The sequence below is a fragment of the Lissotriton helveticus genome, chromosome 8, assembly GCF_964261635.1.
Source record: "Lissotriton helveticus chromosome 8, aLisHel1.1, whole genome shotgun sequence".
Classification (NCBI taxonomy): domain Eukaryota; kingdom Metazoa; phylum Chordata; class Amphibia; order Caudata; family Salamandridae; genus Lissotriton; species Lissotriton helveticus.
Genome location: NC_136069.1, coordinates 11761688 through 11777052, shown reverse-complemented (window position 1 = coordinate 11777052; position 15365 = coordinate 11761688). Strand labels below are relative to the sequence as shown.

The 15365-nt window shown below is 45.1% G+C and overlaps 1 protein-coding gene across 1 annotated transcript in view; it reads left to right on the top strand.

Moving 5' to 3' along the window:
• The window catches only part of LOC144773376 (cell adhesion molecule CEACAM5-like), a 248210-nt gene that overhangs the window by 173226 nt on the left and 59619 nt on the right, over nucleotides 1-15365 (top strand). The window contains exon 6 of the mRNA XM_078658346.1: nucleotides 13418-13654. Coding sequence (XP_078514472.1) covers nucleotides 13418-13654 — 237 coding nt within the window. The remainder of the gene's footprint in view (nucleotides 1-13417; nucleotides 13655-15365) is intronic.

Here is a 15365-nt window from a genome sequence, read left to right as displayed (position 1 = left end):
AAAAGAGAAGGGAAAGGAACAAGAATAGAATGAAAAAGAAGGAAAGGAAAAGAGCTTAGGAAAGTAAGGGGCTCTTGGAGATGCATGGTAAGCCAGAAGTATGTCTTAATATGACAGAGTAGCTTTGCGCATGTCTGGTGTATCAGCAGAGGGGTGGCGGTGGTGTGTTTGGGCTTCTGAGGATCTGTCACTGATGAGTATCATAGTCAAGGGGGGTCTGCCCATGTTAGCCCACATCTGACACCTTTGTGTACAAAATCCATTGTCAGTGTTAACACCAGATCAAATCTTGACTATTTCCTGTTGAAGGCCTCAAACTAAAGCTCAGAGGGATGATGGGTGCAGGAAGTCTGGGACCATTCCTCACTGTGTGAAGAATGAGGCAAACAGGATGCCAGATCATAGGGTACCCATGTTCTGTTAGTGGTAAGACTGTATATCAGAGTGATTGGAAAAATACCAGGGGGAGGCTGATTGTGCTGAGTCAAAACACTTTAAACAGTTGTTTGGATACCATAATTAATTCTATTGTAGCGTCAGTGAAGCTGCTAACAGGCTGTGGCCTTCAGTTCAAGGTCTGGCTGAAAGCCAGGCTCTGTGCCCAGAATGTACTGGGCAGAGCCCAAGGCCAGGTATAGTGATCAGTGGGGGTGGCGTGTTAAGCCGCGGGCTTGTGTAGCTTGTACTCTGAGGTCCCTAAGAGGAGTGTCTTACTTTCATGGCCTGGATAAAGTTCCAACTCCAAACCCAGAAATGGATGCATTGGAAGGACGAGGCCACTGGGTCCTTGGAGTAGGTGTTCCAGGTTGCAGGGCCTTGATGCAAACACTGGATAAAGGTCTAGCTGGAGCATCACTTGTGGGTAGTGTTACCTTCGGAAACTACACTGTGAGAGTAGTGATTGAGTGACAGGCATGAGATAGGTGCTATTCGATACTTGTCTCTTCAGACTCAGGCTTGGCAGCAAATCAGTTTGATGAAGCTGGAGTTCAAAGTGTCAACCAACAGCTCAGGCCTCCCTCTGCCCGGCTTGTTAATATTCAGTTTAAGTAGACACTTGTCAAGTGTTAGGCTGAGCACCTCACTGTCCCCATTCAAACCTTTGGGAGACCTCAAGAGTGCTGACTCGGCTAATATTTGATCCACCCGAGTTTATGAGTTCCACCCGGAGACCCCAAAATCATTTCTTTTGTTTTTATGAATTCTCAGATCCTGTGTCAGTACCAGAAGTGACCTTCAAGTGCAGGTCCAAGGGCACGGTCCAGCTCTTCTGTCGCGTGGACAATGGGACTGATCTCTCCTTCGCCTGGACCGTGAACGGGAAAGAGGAAGACAAAAGAACCTCCTCTCTGGAAATCCCAATAGGGAATGAGTTCATTGAGGTGACCTGCACCGCAAGAAACCAGATCAGCGAGAGTGCAAGCAAGCGCACAAACGTCACCTGCATGGGTAAGAACCACATGTGTGTAACTTTAGGTATCTGAGCTTGGATGTGGATGGGAATCCAGAGTCAGGTATGTCCAGAAAGGAGCATGCTCAGTGGGTTGCAACTACTTCTGTAAAATTTTGTGTCTGAGTGACTCACGTTATTTGTTAGTGTGCTAGAACATCCACACCGTAGTGTTTATTGAAAGTGTGTGATGTAGACCAGGTAGCTGCTTTACATATGTCACCTATTAGGATAGTACCCCGGAACGCCATAGAAGCAACTTTCTTTTGAGTAGAGTTTGCTCTAGGAGGAGCAGGTAAAATATTTTAGATTTAGCAAAACTTGTTTGAATGCATTTGGATATAGCCTCTGTGTTTTGAGGTTGGGAGAAAGCAGCAAAAAGTTGTTTAGTCTTTCCAAAAGTTTTTGTCCTATCAATGTAATACATGAGGGTTGTCGTGACAGCCAAAGTATGGAGAGCCTACTTCACAACAGACTCTGCTTGTGGGAAAAAGACAGGTAGATCGATTGATTGATTTAGATGGAAATGAGAGACTAACTTTGAAAGGAATTTGGGGGTGGTGCATAGGACAACGCTGTCTCTATAGGGTTGGAAGAAGGGTTCCTGTAAAGTTAATGTCTGAAGCTCACTGACATGGTTGAGTAAGGTAATGGCCATAAACAATGCCACCTTTCAGAAGAGAAAATTAAGGGGGCTAGTGTGGAGGGTCTCAAATGGAGTGCCCATGAGTCGTGTGTGGACAGTGTTAAGAGTCCATGAGGGTGCAGGTGGAACCAGGGGGCGAATCACTCTTTTGAGACCTGCCAAAAAGGCCTTAACAAATAGTGGGGCATATTAACAACAACTTGCGATAAATATCGCAAAGCGCGCTTAGCGCTATTTCATTTACGCCGAGATAGCGCATTATTATCAAGGCTTATCTCTGAGGTGATATGAAATCCAGCAATAGCAGTGAAAAGCGCCAGTATCGCCTGAAAACAAGAGTTAAATTGGAGGAGATAAGGAGATCCTTGCTGATACGCCCCAGTGACCTTAACCTTACAATGTACCTCCCATTATGTAGATGGCTTAATCGACTTTTAAGCAGGTGTTAAGATCCTGCGATAAGGGGGCTTAGTGCGATTAATCTTGTCGCTAATCGGGTATGCTGCAGGCTTGTTTATAAAGTGAAGCCTTGTTAGCGACTATTTCCATGTCGTTTTGCTCCATAACGCCTACTCTGCATGTCATTAGCGATGACATGCAGGGCGATAAGAAAACGGGATAAAACTCATGTAAACTAGCGCTGACAAGGCTTAGCGCAATCTTGCTGATAGTGCGATGTGAGTATCGCAGCTTTTTTGTCTTTTAAAGCCAGGAAAGCGGTGATATGGCCCTTGAAGATATGCCCCGGTATTCTGAAGAGAGAAATGTGTTACCCATTTTGAAGATACGCAGGTACTGCGGCAAGATGTAACCCTATAAATGTGAAGGCTAGGTCAGAGATAGATCTGTAAATGAAGCAAATAACATACGATGTTTTGTATTGTAGCCTTAAAAGGGACACATGGAAATGAAGTTTGGACCTTTGGCATTGTCCATCTGTGAGAAGTTGGCCTGATATATGATGTTTCCAATTCTGGAACCACCTTGTATCAGTCCAAATATCCCCTTATGGTGTCTGGTTGTAAGTCAACCTTATAGACAAGCTATCTTAATGGTAGCATAGACTAAGCAGCCTTAAAGGCTTAACTCAAGAGGTCGTGTTAAGCGAGCTGTTTTACCAATCACAATCCTGTAATATCAAAAGAAAGGACACCACACAAGTATATATTATAAAAATATATGTATGTATTACTCAAAATAATCCCCAGTACTCTTTATGAATAAAGGGGCACAAGCGTTAAATCAAAAGCACTGTTTAAACATACAAAGTTGCACAATTATGGATGAGGGCGAGGGGCCACTCAGACCATATACTAAACAAGTGGTATAAGAGATACCAATCGAGCAGTGGTTAGGCCTAGGGCCTAGGGAATCGCTGGGAGCAGTCGGGACAAGCAATGCTGAAGTCGGGAAAAGCCCGCGGGATTCGGATGCAGCGCTGAAAGCGCACGCATGCACCAATGTTAGTCAATGGTGCGTAAAAGTTACACAAATAGAAGTTAAGGACACTTCCGCTGAACCTAGAGGGACAAAACTTAAGACACAGACCCTAGAGGTGTGTACCAGTGTGGGAACACTGGCGTTGCAATGTTACCTCACCCACAGGAAGCGGGTGCACAGGGTCGAAGTAGTGTCGGGTTTCGTCACGCTGATTCTTGGTGCTTGGAGCTGAAGAGGCTGCAGGCGCTGTGAAGGAGAAGTGTCCGGTGGGATCCAAGGGTGGATCGAAGTTGAAAAGTCACTGAAAGCAGAGGGGACAGAGTCTGGGTCACTCAGCAGTGACCAGGATGGTACCAGGACGGAACCAGGCAATGTCGGGCGCAATCAGGTGGTCGTCGAGGAGCTTCTCTCCGCTGTCACGTGGGCTCTCGGGCATCTACGACGTCCAGAAGCAGGTCACGATCTGTCCCACGCAGGCTCTCGCCGTCGGCGCTGTCGGCTTCAAGATTGGCGCAAACAACACTTGGCAAAAGCAATCCACGCGGAACCGGGAGATTGCTTCTCACTTGGACCAGGAGGGTCAGAGTGGGGGCTCCTTTTCAGGGAAGCTGGTGCAAATCTAGAGCAACCAGAATCGCAAGTCGTTTTTCAAGTTTTGTCGGCTCAGGGGCCACAAGCCGGCTGGCAAGTGACCGGGCCAACGCGTTGAGCCAAAAGAAGCAGAAGGGCCCCACGCAGCACTCGTCGAGTGTAGAGGGGTGAACTTCGGTGCAAGAGTGGCTCAGGGTTGGGGCGTCTCAAACCCCCGTGTACAGCTTCGAGGGTCACTCGTGGGCTGCACGGTCAGCGTCCGTGGTCTTTTCAAGATGGCGTGCCCCACGCTTCCGGTCGCCTCCACGGGTCTCAGCTCTGCAGGGACTGTGGATCGGGCTGTTAGAAGGCAGGCAAGCTTGATCTCGTCGATCTCTGTCGCTCGAGTTCCGGCAGGAACTGCAACAAAGCAGACGTCGAGGGCTGGATGGTGCCTGTTTGCACAGGGTGGTCACTCCTTGACCACAAGGGAGATTCTTCAGTCTTCTACGTTGAGTAGGATGTCGAAGGGTCCAGAGTTTCGTTTCTTATGTTTCATCAGGATAATCTGAAGTGCATTGGCACTGCTCCCACTCTTATTCGAATCTGGGGGGCTGGATTACCTGCTAGGTCCCCTCCTATGGGTGGGACCCAGGAAGGGGGTGGATACACCCCTTTCCTTTGATCCAGGCCGCGCTGGGACTGGGGCTGGTGTGCCCCAGAACCGGTTTGACCGGATTATGCAAGGGGCAGCCTTGTGCTCCCCATGCACTGTCTGGTTTCTTTCAAACCTCCCTGCTACAATCCACTATCTCCTGTCTGGGGGGGTGTAACACCTCCCTGCGACAGCAAACCTTTTCTCCAGGCCCCTTGGGCTGAGTTTCGGTCAGCTTCAGACTTGTGTCTGTGGCAGAAGCATCCATTTTGTGGATCTGAGGCCCTTTTAGAAATTAACCGCATTTAAGTAAAGTAACATGTCTTACCCCTCTAGAGGGGTGGAATGCTATCCCCGTCGCCAGAACTGGCGAGGGGATAGTATTCCAAATCGTATGACACCTTACACGACATGTTTTGATAAAGCCAAACCAAAGTTGCTATATAACCGCGAGGATTATAATGCACTTAATAGTATATGGTATGGCATTATCCTGAAACAGTTTAGGGATTTGTTCCAGACGGCTGCAGACAGGCTCAGCTCATGCTAGAGCTCCATCTCACATTAAACCACACACTCTGCCTCCAGGATTGATGAGGCCTTCCATAGGAGTGGCTCACAGGTTTATATGTGTCCAGATATAGGTTTAGATATAGGTATACTATATCTAAGCAAGGGGTGATTACACCACCTTACCCCAGCTGAGTGATCAGCCAGTTGTGTCAATTTAAGAACCAGCCAGGGGTGGCAAAAGATATGCTGCAGCCCCTGGTAGGCCTTGGTGGCCCCTATGCCCTGAGCACCTATAGTGCATGGTACAGGGGCTGACAAGGAGTCCATTTCCAATTGTGGTATGTACCTATAGCACATGTATTAATAATTTAGAGAGAGAACAGCAGGCTGGGGGTCTGATTAGCAGGCCCACAGCCTCAGTAGTCGAAAACCAGTGAAGCAAAAAGCAAAAATTTGGGGTGACCATAGGATAGCAGACCCTACTCTCCTACACCATCCCAAAAGGTACTCAGCTAACAGTTGGATGCTGTGATGGAGAGCCCAATGCCAAATGGTTTGAGAGAGCTGAGACAACTGTGGAGCGTCTGTTCCCCCTGTTGCTGTAGGTAATACATGGCTATCATATTGTCCATCCAGACTAGGACAACCTTGCCTATTAGGTGCGGTAGGAACGCTTTAAATCTAGGTGAACAGCTAGAAGGTCTAGGTAGCTGATGCGGAGACCCAGGTACTTGGTCTCCCACAGGCCCAGCACTGTCAAATCTTGTAAGTGTGCACTCCGCCCGTGATTGATGCTTCCATTGTAACAATGGCATGCAGAACAGGGTCGAGGAAAGGCCGCCCCTCAACAGGTTGTTGGTTTTCCACCACTGCAGAGAGTAATGATTTTGGCGGCCGATCAACACTAGATCACATCAATGACCCTCTGCCTGAGACCACTGTTGAGCTAAGCATTCCTGCGACAGACGCATCTGTAGCATCTGTAGCCTCAGATGAGGTACTATGGCGAGGCAGGAGGCCATCCCGCCTAAGAGGTGCATGGCCGTCCTCACTGTGAGCTGCTAATTTGGTTGAAATAAGGGGATTAGAGTTTGAAAAGACTGGATCCTTGCAGAATCGGGATAGGATAGGCCTACATGTGCATTGAGAAGGCAAGGCTGCATCTGTAGGGGCTGGACGTGGGACTTGATGAAATTGATGGTGAACCCTAGGTGATCAAGCAGATCTATTGTGATGTGCAAGTGGTTTTGACACTGTTGAAGAGTGGCAGCTTTGATACGCAAATCTTCTCGATACAGGAACATGTGGATGACGTGTCTGCGCAAGTGAGATGGGACTACTACAAGTTACTTGGTGAATACCCGAGGCGCAGTAGTTACCCCAAAGGGAAGGACTTTGAATTGGTAGCGTCTTCCACCTAGCACAAACCTGAGATATCAGCGATGTGCCGGGTGTATTGGAATGTGGAAGTACGCCTCCTTTAGGTCCAGCGCAGCCATGAAGTCTCCCTGCTGAAGAAGTGGAATGACATCCTGAATGGTTGCCATATGAAAGTGTTCTGATAGGATGTACTTGTTCAAAGGCCTGAGGCCAGCATCTGATATAACAAGCCATCCTTTGGGTATTAGGAAATATAATGAGTAAACTCCTATACCTTGCTGATGGAAGGGGACTGATTCTATAGCCCCTTTGAGCATGAGGGCGTTGACCTCCTCTTTGAGAAGTGTTTGATGTTTCACTGTATGTGCGAGGTGGAATGTTGGGAGGTGTGGCAGAGACCTCCAGACAGTAACCATGTTGGGTAATATCCAAAACCTAACACCCACTGGTATCAGGTGAGGGTTTGCCATGTGGGTAGAACATTTTGGAAACATTCCCGACGGGTGTTATACGGTCAAGAGGAAGAAGAGGGAAGTCAGGGATTCTTTGGGGGTGTAGCTCCTTTTGAGAAACTATCTTTGCCTCTGCCTATGTAGGATCCCCTGAAGTAACCCCTGGGAGAAGTGAGCTACCCCTCGGTGCAATGGTAAGAGGTGGATATTGACTCCTGACAGGTCAATATCATAGGTGCCCCACGAGTCGCCCTGTGGAGGAATGTCAAAAGTGTTCCCCCAACCATGGCCAGGTATGTCAGATTGTGGCGACCCCTGAGGTGAAAAGTCAAGTGGACCCCCTTGAGAATAAGGTGGTGAGAGTGATAGTAAAGGAGGTGGAATGGGTGGGATGATGGTGCAAGAGGTAAGGGAGTGCTAGCCGTATCTGCCTTCTTGGTGGCACAGCAGCAGCCGAAGGGCGGGCAAGGATGTGACCATTATGAGTCTGGATGACAAGTTGTTTTGTCTGGAGTCCAGCTATTCCTGTAGTCAATAGAGGATGGGCTACACTGTTGTGCTAGAATTTGGTTGCAAAATGTTCAGATTTGAAAGGGTTTTTCGTATTGGTGTCAATGGTCCACTCGACATTGTGGCAGAGGAAGTTGATGCCGTATGTCGTTTCAGCTCAATGGCAAGAGGCGTTCTGATGTTGAGGTAGTCGGGCCAACGCAGTTGGCTTGGATGGTTTCTTTAGCACCGAGCCGGAGCCGGGCAGGGTGTCTGAAGCAGTTATTCGGTACCGACCATGGCCTAAAGGTAGTGGCGGACCGAGAGTCTCTGTTTGGTGTTCCAGAGGGCCTTCTTGAGAGACACGATGGAGACAGGAGTGGGACTTGATGGGCCATATGCGCCCGGCTCAATGAAAATATGAACACCGTCCATACACAAGGGAAAAGATGAAGCACAATCGAACTGTATACCGATGGAGTGGAAGGTACCATGTGAACTGAAAAGAGCAATACTTTGGTGTCAAATTGAAGCACCAGAGCACACGTACGAACCCGACAGCGGAAAGGAAATAATCTAACAATAGGGTCGATGCCCATGGGAATTATCACCAAAAGGAGGAGTCAGTCTACCTTGTGACTTGAAAGACTTCTTTGAAGAAAAACAACTTGTACACAGCCAGACCCAAGACTAGATGGCATGAGTATGCAAAGTATGTGTGTCTACAGTCACAAATGAATGTCTTAAACATAAACTTTCTCACAGGTGAAGTCAACCATTTAAGTGCACTTATCCTGATCCTGATCAACAAAATTGCTGAGATTGAATCTTCTAGGAATACTCCCACAGGAGAGTCAGTTAAGGCTACTAGCCCTCAGTCTAAGTTGTCTGATATAAGGGCGTGCCACCAAGACATTTAGTGCTGTCTCTATTAGACTCAACGCTGGTGCGGTGGGGTCGAACGGTATGAATAGGCATATTTCAAGGAGGGTTGAGCCGGGGACATCGTTTACACGGGGAATAGCAGTAACCTGTAACTCATTCCAAACTAATAAGGACTTGGTGTGGAAGCAAATCCCAGTCCCGCAAAGACAACCCCCCTACTTATCGATCTTAATAACAATCAGGGAAAAGTAAGGGCCCACCTAAATATCCCTCGTGACTCCTGTACAATCAACCTACCCAGCGAACATTGCACAATGGGGCATATTATCAAGAACGGCGTTAAAATGACCGCCACTTTAGCGGCAGGATACTGCTGCTAAAGCAGCGATAATGGGCTTGATAATAGGCCCTTGTGAATTCCCATGGAAGCCCAGGTTCACACCAGAACTACCCATCTCACAGCACGGAGCAGGAGAACTGTGTGAAATGGTGGTTGCATTCAGGGTGCACAAGAGTTACTGGCAAAGATTCTATAGAATCCACCGACATAAACCTTTATCAGGTGAGATTGACAATCACCCCGCCCTCTATAGGGAAGGCACTCCTTACTCATTTACTCACTGTGCAAGGTGCGGAGTAGCATCATTTGACTCAACTCTTTTATCTTGTTAAGGACACATATATATGTGTATATGTTTGACCATACGTACTCACATATATTAATCATAATCAAAATGCGAAATGCACTACTATAGAAAGTGCAGCAATGGAGTGTTCTAAACCGGATATGTGCATTAACTATTTTCTTTCAGGGACATCTGGCCCATCAATAAAATTCATTTATAGGCTAAGATTGTACTGGGGTTGCGCTAAAATGCATTTAATACAGTGCATTCTCCAAAGGTTAGAAAAGAATGAATCGCGAGAGGGATGTATGTCATGACAACACAGACTTTACACCGCGCTACCATTACAACACATCCATCACAACGCAAGTTGTTACAACGACTTGCGCTGTAGGCGCTGGATTTAGGAAGAGTATGATTTACTATTCCAACTCCAGCCTACGTAACAGTGGGGAAGGTGTTGGAATAGTAAATCATACTATTCCTTAGTATATAGCGGCATCCAGCGCAAGTCGTTGTAACGACTTGCGTTGTGATGGCTGTGTCGTAATGGTAGCGCGATGTAAAGCCTGCGTTGTAATGGCTGTCTCCCTCGCGAGAGTGTTGGGGTTATGCCTATAACATGGTCAATTGTTGTTCAAATTATTAAAAGTGTATCCATGTGTGAAAGTACAATGCATATTTATATATGAATAATTTTATATATTATTGATGTATTTACAGGATTATATGTGTGATGCACAATTAAATACCTTTGAAAGTATCTTGCTAAGTTAGCGTGACTGTGGGCCTTAAGCTTACAGTTGAGACATTTAACATTTAACGTTAAAGTGGTTTTCGATGTATTTTTCTTTCCTTTCCAGGTGCAGACCAAAGCATTTTTAGCTAGTGAAGGAACATTGTATTTTTAAGATAGTGAGGCGAGAAGAACTGGTGGGTCAATTCAATTTAATGAGAAGAGCATGGGAGTGCTACCAGTTGGCAATATCTGTGAAAGGGAGGAATTGAAGGACGCCTCAGAAGTGGAGACTGGAATATGGGAGTATCGTACCAGGCCCGAGACATTTCATGGAAAATTAAATTAACGAGGTTGAATAATGTGAGGTCAGGTGTCTCGATCACTCTGTGTGTTTCTTATTAGTCCACCTACTTTGTAGTCAGACCAATGCCTTTAGACTTCGAGAGGCAAAGATCTCTCCTGACTTCTGATTGTGTGGCTTTATGCTGTACATGATCCTTTATTTACAGAACTTCTACAGAAGTTCAGATGCTAACACCTTTCTTGCTTCTGGATTAATAGGGTTTCCTTAACTCTTAGTTTAGTGTAGAGATAGCCAGATACTGTAAATCTTTTCCATGTATGGAGATAAGGATCGAAGCCATTCCTCCACTCATCAGATTTTATTCTTAATTTCCTGCATTGCAATTACGGAAATCTTGATTTGTTCTTTTCTGCTTAGGTCGAATATTGTACGTCAACTTGGTCTTCCCTTAGTAATCCTGTATACTTATAGTATGTTTTTGCAATTGATTTAAATTACCTTGGCTTTGAGTTTGTGATAGATAACCTTTACCTTCAACTTTAAGATACGGACTCTGACTCTCAACGTGTGGTCACATTGGTCACACTGTTTATGAAATCTAAATTTGTTAGTGACCCCTTTTCTTCTCAGGCTACAACAAAGGTCTATTGACTTAGAGAAAATTGAAAGGTTGGCCTGGAGCTTCATCAGGCCCATCTAGCAAGGGAGTTGAGCCTTCACCTAGCCCATTTTCAGCAAGAAATAGAAGGTTTGGGCTACAATAGGCAGGTCCCATCATCCACTTCCTCCTCTCTTCCTACTAGAATGAATTTACAACCTGATTTATTTCCAGAAGATGGTCAAACCCTGAGCCCCCTCAGCCTCTCCCATGCATCAGCAGTCCATTCCAGCTGTGATGATCCTATCCCGCCTTCTGTCGAGGGAGTCCTATCAGAGCCCTCGCCCACTCTCATGCCGCGCAGAAGCAGAGAGAGAGGCCACACACCTCAAAGAGGGTGGTACAGAGTAGGAGATGCTCCTCGGCTAGAAGGATTTTTTTAGGGTTTGTCATAGCCAAGTTGTTCATCCCAATTTGTGGAAACAAAAAATTGCGGAATACAAAACTGAGATCAGAAGCTCTAAGGCACAATACTTCTCTCAGTTGATATGTAAAAGCTCTAATAGCACTAGAAGTATTTTTACCATTCTGAACAGCATCACTAAACCGGAGCGTTCTAGGAAGGTGATAACTCCCTCTCAGGTACTCTGTGAGAACCTGGCAGGATTTTTTCTAGAGAAGATCCAGCGGATCATTGATGACCTTAACGATGGGCAAACAGTAGCTGGGAATTTCTCAGTGGAGGATACCAGCATAGTAGCTGGTTGCTTGTTGAGTGAGGTAAAGATTAAGGGGAAGGGATCTATGTATCAGGATGCGAACTGTCTATTGCAGTTTCAGCCTTAATCCTCAGAGGAGTTTAGTAAATTGGCACAGGGTATCTCCTCTGGATCCCCTTTAGATCCCCTCCCACATAGGATCTGGAAAGAATATGGGGAGGAATTGTTTCCCACTCTCCGCCTCATTTGCAATCAGTCTTTAACCACCAGTGTGGTTCCCACCAAATGGAAACAAGCCCTGGTTGTCTCCTCTGCTGAAAAAACCATCCTTAGACCCGGAATGTGCACAAAACTATAGGCCCATTTCTTTGCTACCTTTCCCCTCAAAAATTGCAGAACGTACTGTTAGCACTGCTCTCTCTGCATATTTGGAACAAGCTAATGTACTGGAGGAGGCACAATTCGGCTTTCGACCGGCGCACGGGACGGAGTCAGCACTGGTGACGGTCATGGACGAGCTTCGGAGGCGGACAGACAGGGGTCAGGCAGTGGCATTGGTCCTGCTTGACCTGCCTGCCGCCTTCGATACTGTAGATCATAAGCTCCTGCTGGATAGACTGAGTGGGGTCGGAGTGAGGGGTTGCAAGACAGACAGCAGGCTCTCCCCCCATTTCAGTCTGCTTTCTCTGATATACGGCATGGTGTGCCTCAGGGCTCAGCAATCAGTCCTACTTTGTTTAATGTTTATTTAAGACCTTTAATTGATGTTATTAAAGCACACAACATTAGCACAGTAAATTATGCAGATGATACTCAGCTGATCCTATCTATGGAGGGTGAGAACGCGACCTCTGGGGAGGTATTTCACGAGTGCCTTCGGGATACAGCCTCCTGGTTACGAAAAAACTCATTGCAATTCAATGCCGGAAAGACAGAGGTGATTTACTGTGTAGCATCTAAGATTCCTCCCCCCTTTCCTGACAATTTCTGACAATTTCTGGCCTCCGGAAACACCAATGACAATACAGCCAGTGCATACAGCTCGGAACCTGGCCTTTATATTTGACAGTAGACTTACGTTAGAAGCTCAGGTAACTAAGACAACGGCTTCTTGTTTTGCAATTATCCAGTCTCTTCGAAAAAAAATTCCTTTACTCCCTTTTCAGGCTCGGGCTCAAGTTGCACGATGTACAATACTTAGCCGGCTCGATTACGGCAATGCCCTTCTGCTAAACTCTCCGGAATTTGTACTGGATAGACTGCAGAGAATCCAGTCAGCAGCTGCCAAACTAGTACTGGGTCTTCCTAGAAGAGCCTCGGCATCTGCAGCCCTAGCAACACTCCATTGGCTTGCCTTGAGACTGTTTGAAGTGGCTGCGGCTAAGCTCTGGAATAGTCTGCCCTGTGAAATCAGACAAATTCAGGAGCTACTCCCATTCAGAAAAGCCATTAAGACCTGGCTATTTCCTACACTCTAGTTGTCGCCACACTGCACACACTCCCATTCCTTGAGCTGTTCAGCGCCAGGATGCCTGCCAGGCGATAGTGCGCTTTAAAAGTCCCATAAATAAATAAATAATAAAATAATAAATAAATAAAGTTTGAGCCAATAGCATGCTTGGTTTTCTTGCTAAAAAGTATTCAGCCTACGTTACTCTGTAGAGATTGTTTTTAGACCATAGAACCCCTAATAAGTCCAACAAATAGACCAATCATAGACCTGCAGGATACAGCCATGAGTATGTAAGGGGTGGGTGGGAAGCCATTTTAAGGAACACCCTACACTAAGGGATACCAAACCCTCCCAGGCAGAACTTCAAGAGTCCATTCACTCCAGTGTCCAGAAGCACAAAGTCAATATTGTCACAAGCGACACCCCTCCCACAGCAGAACACAAAGATTTCTCTGTACAGAAGCATCCATTTTAGACTTCTCTCTCTGTCTTTTTCAGTTGCTGTGTCTGAGCCAGAGGTGGAAGCCACTTGTCCTCCTAACGGCACCGTCCGGCTCAGCTGCCTCTTGGCCAATGGGACCGCGCCCTTGTTTTCCTGGAGTGTGAATGGGACTCAGCAAAACGCCTCAGGTCAAGAACTTACCATAGATGCTGCTGTGCTGCTCAACGCCACCTGCACCGCCAGCAACCTGATCAGTCAGAGAGAAAGCAAGCCTGTGAATGTCACTTGCACTGGTAAGAGCAAACATTCTATGGGCCAGTGGCCTGTGTTTGCACTCATCTGCATACTGTCTGTGAAAGAGATTTGAAAAGTAGTAAATCCACACCTGTGAAAGTACTCCATCGAAGGGTTGCTAATTAATACTGTTTGGTATTAACAAGCATTGGTAGTAGTAAGCCATTATTTTGTTTTCTTTCTCTCTTCTGTTTTCCATGGTTAATATCTCCACTTTACACCCAATAATTCTGAGGGTGTTTCTATTTGCAAACAAGGAAGAAGATTTACTCGCTGTTTGTGCTAGAGTAAATCTCCAACCCTTTGTAGAGTAGGAAAGGGTCTGAGAGGAGTTTGTGAATACCCACAAACTCACTGGGTTGTGAGCATCCACAAATTCTCAAAGCTCACCAGCATCAATCCACTCACACACCACGCCTTGTGGGGTTGACTGTTGTGTAATTGTATTGTCACCGTGTACCTTTAGTCAGAAGTACATATATTTACATTTCCTTGGTATCTCTTTATGGACACCTAATAGGTAGAATTGCATCTATCATAGGACACGACCAAATCTTTGTACGGTCTCCTTCCTTGAGCCCAGATGTTTCCTCAAGAATGCTCCAAAAAGCTTCAGAGGGCTGTACCCCTCCACTTATCAAATGTTTCTTCATAATACTTCAAGAAGTTTTCTACATTGTAAAGGTTTATTATGGAAGTTTAAAATAATAAGTGTAATAGATAATAATTAAATGTGTTTTATTTTAATAGTAATTCTAATTAAAGGATCGATAGATAGATAGATAGATAGATAGATAGATAGATAGATAGATAGATAGATAGATAGATAGAGTGAGGGCGATAGATAGATAGATAGATAGATAGATAGATAGATAGATAGATAGATAGATAGATAGACAGCGATAGATAGATAGATAGATAGATAGATAGATAGATAGATAGATAGATAGATAGATAGATAGATAGATAGATAGATAGACAGCGATAGATAGATAGATAGATAGATGGACAGATAGATAGATAGACAGATAGATAGATAGAGGGCGATAGATAGATAGATAGATCGAGTGAGGTAGATAGATAGATAGATAGATAGATAGATAGATAGATAGATAGATAGATAGATAGATAGATAGATAGATAGATAGATAGAGTGAGGGCGATAGATAGATAGATAGATAGATAGATAGATAGATAGATAGATAGATAGATAGATAGATAGATAGATAGATAGATAGATAGATAGATAGATAGATAGATAGATAGATAGATAGAGTGGGGGCGATAGATAGATAGATAGATAGATAGATAGATAGATAGATAGATAGATAGATAGATAGATAGATAGATAGATAGATAGATAGATAGATAGATAGATAGATAGATAGATAGATAAATAGATAGATAGAGTGAGGGTGATAGATAGATAGATAGATAGATAGATAGATAGATAGATAGATAGATAGATAGATAGATAGATAGATAGATAGATAGATAGATAGATAGATAGATAGATAGATAGATAGATAGATAGATAGATAGATAGATAGAGTGGGGGCGATAGATAGATAGATAGATAGATAGATAGATAGATAGATAGATAGATAGATAGATAGATAGATAGATAGATAGATAGATAGATAGATAGAGTGAGGGCAATAGATAGATAGATAGAGTGAGAGCAATAGATAGATAGATAGATAGATAGAT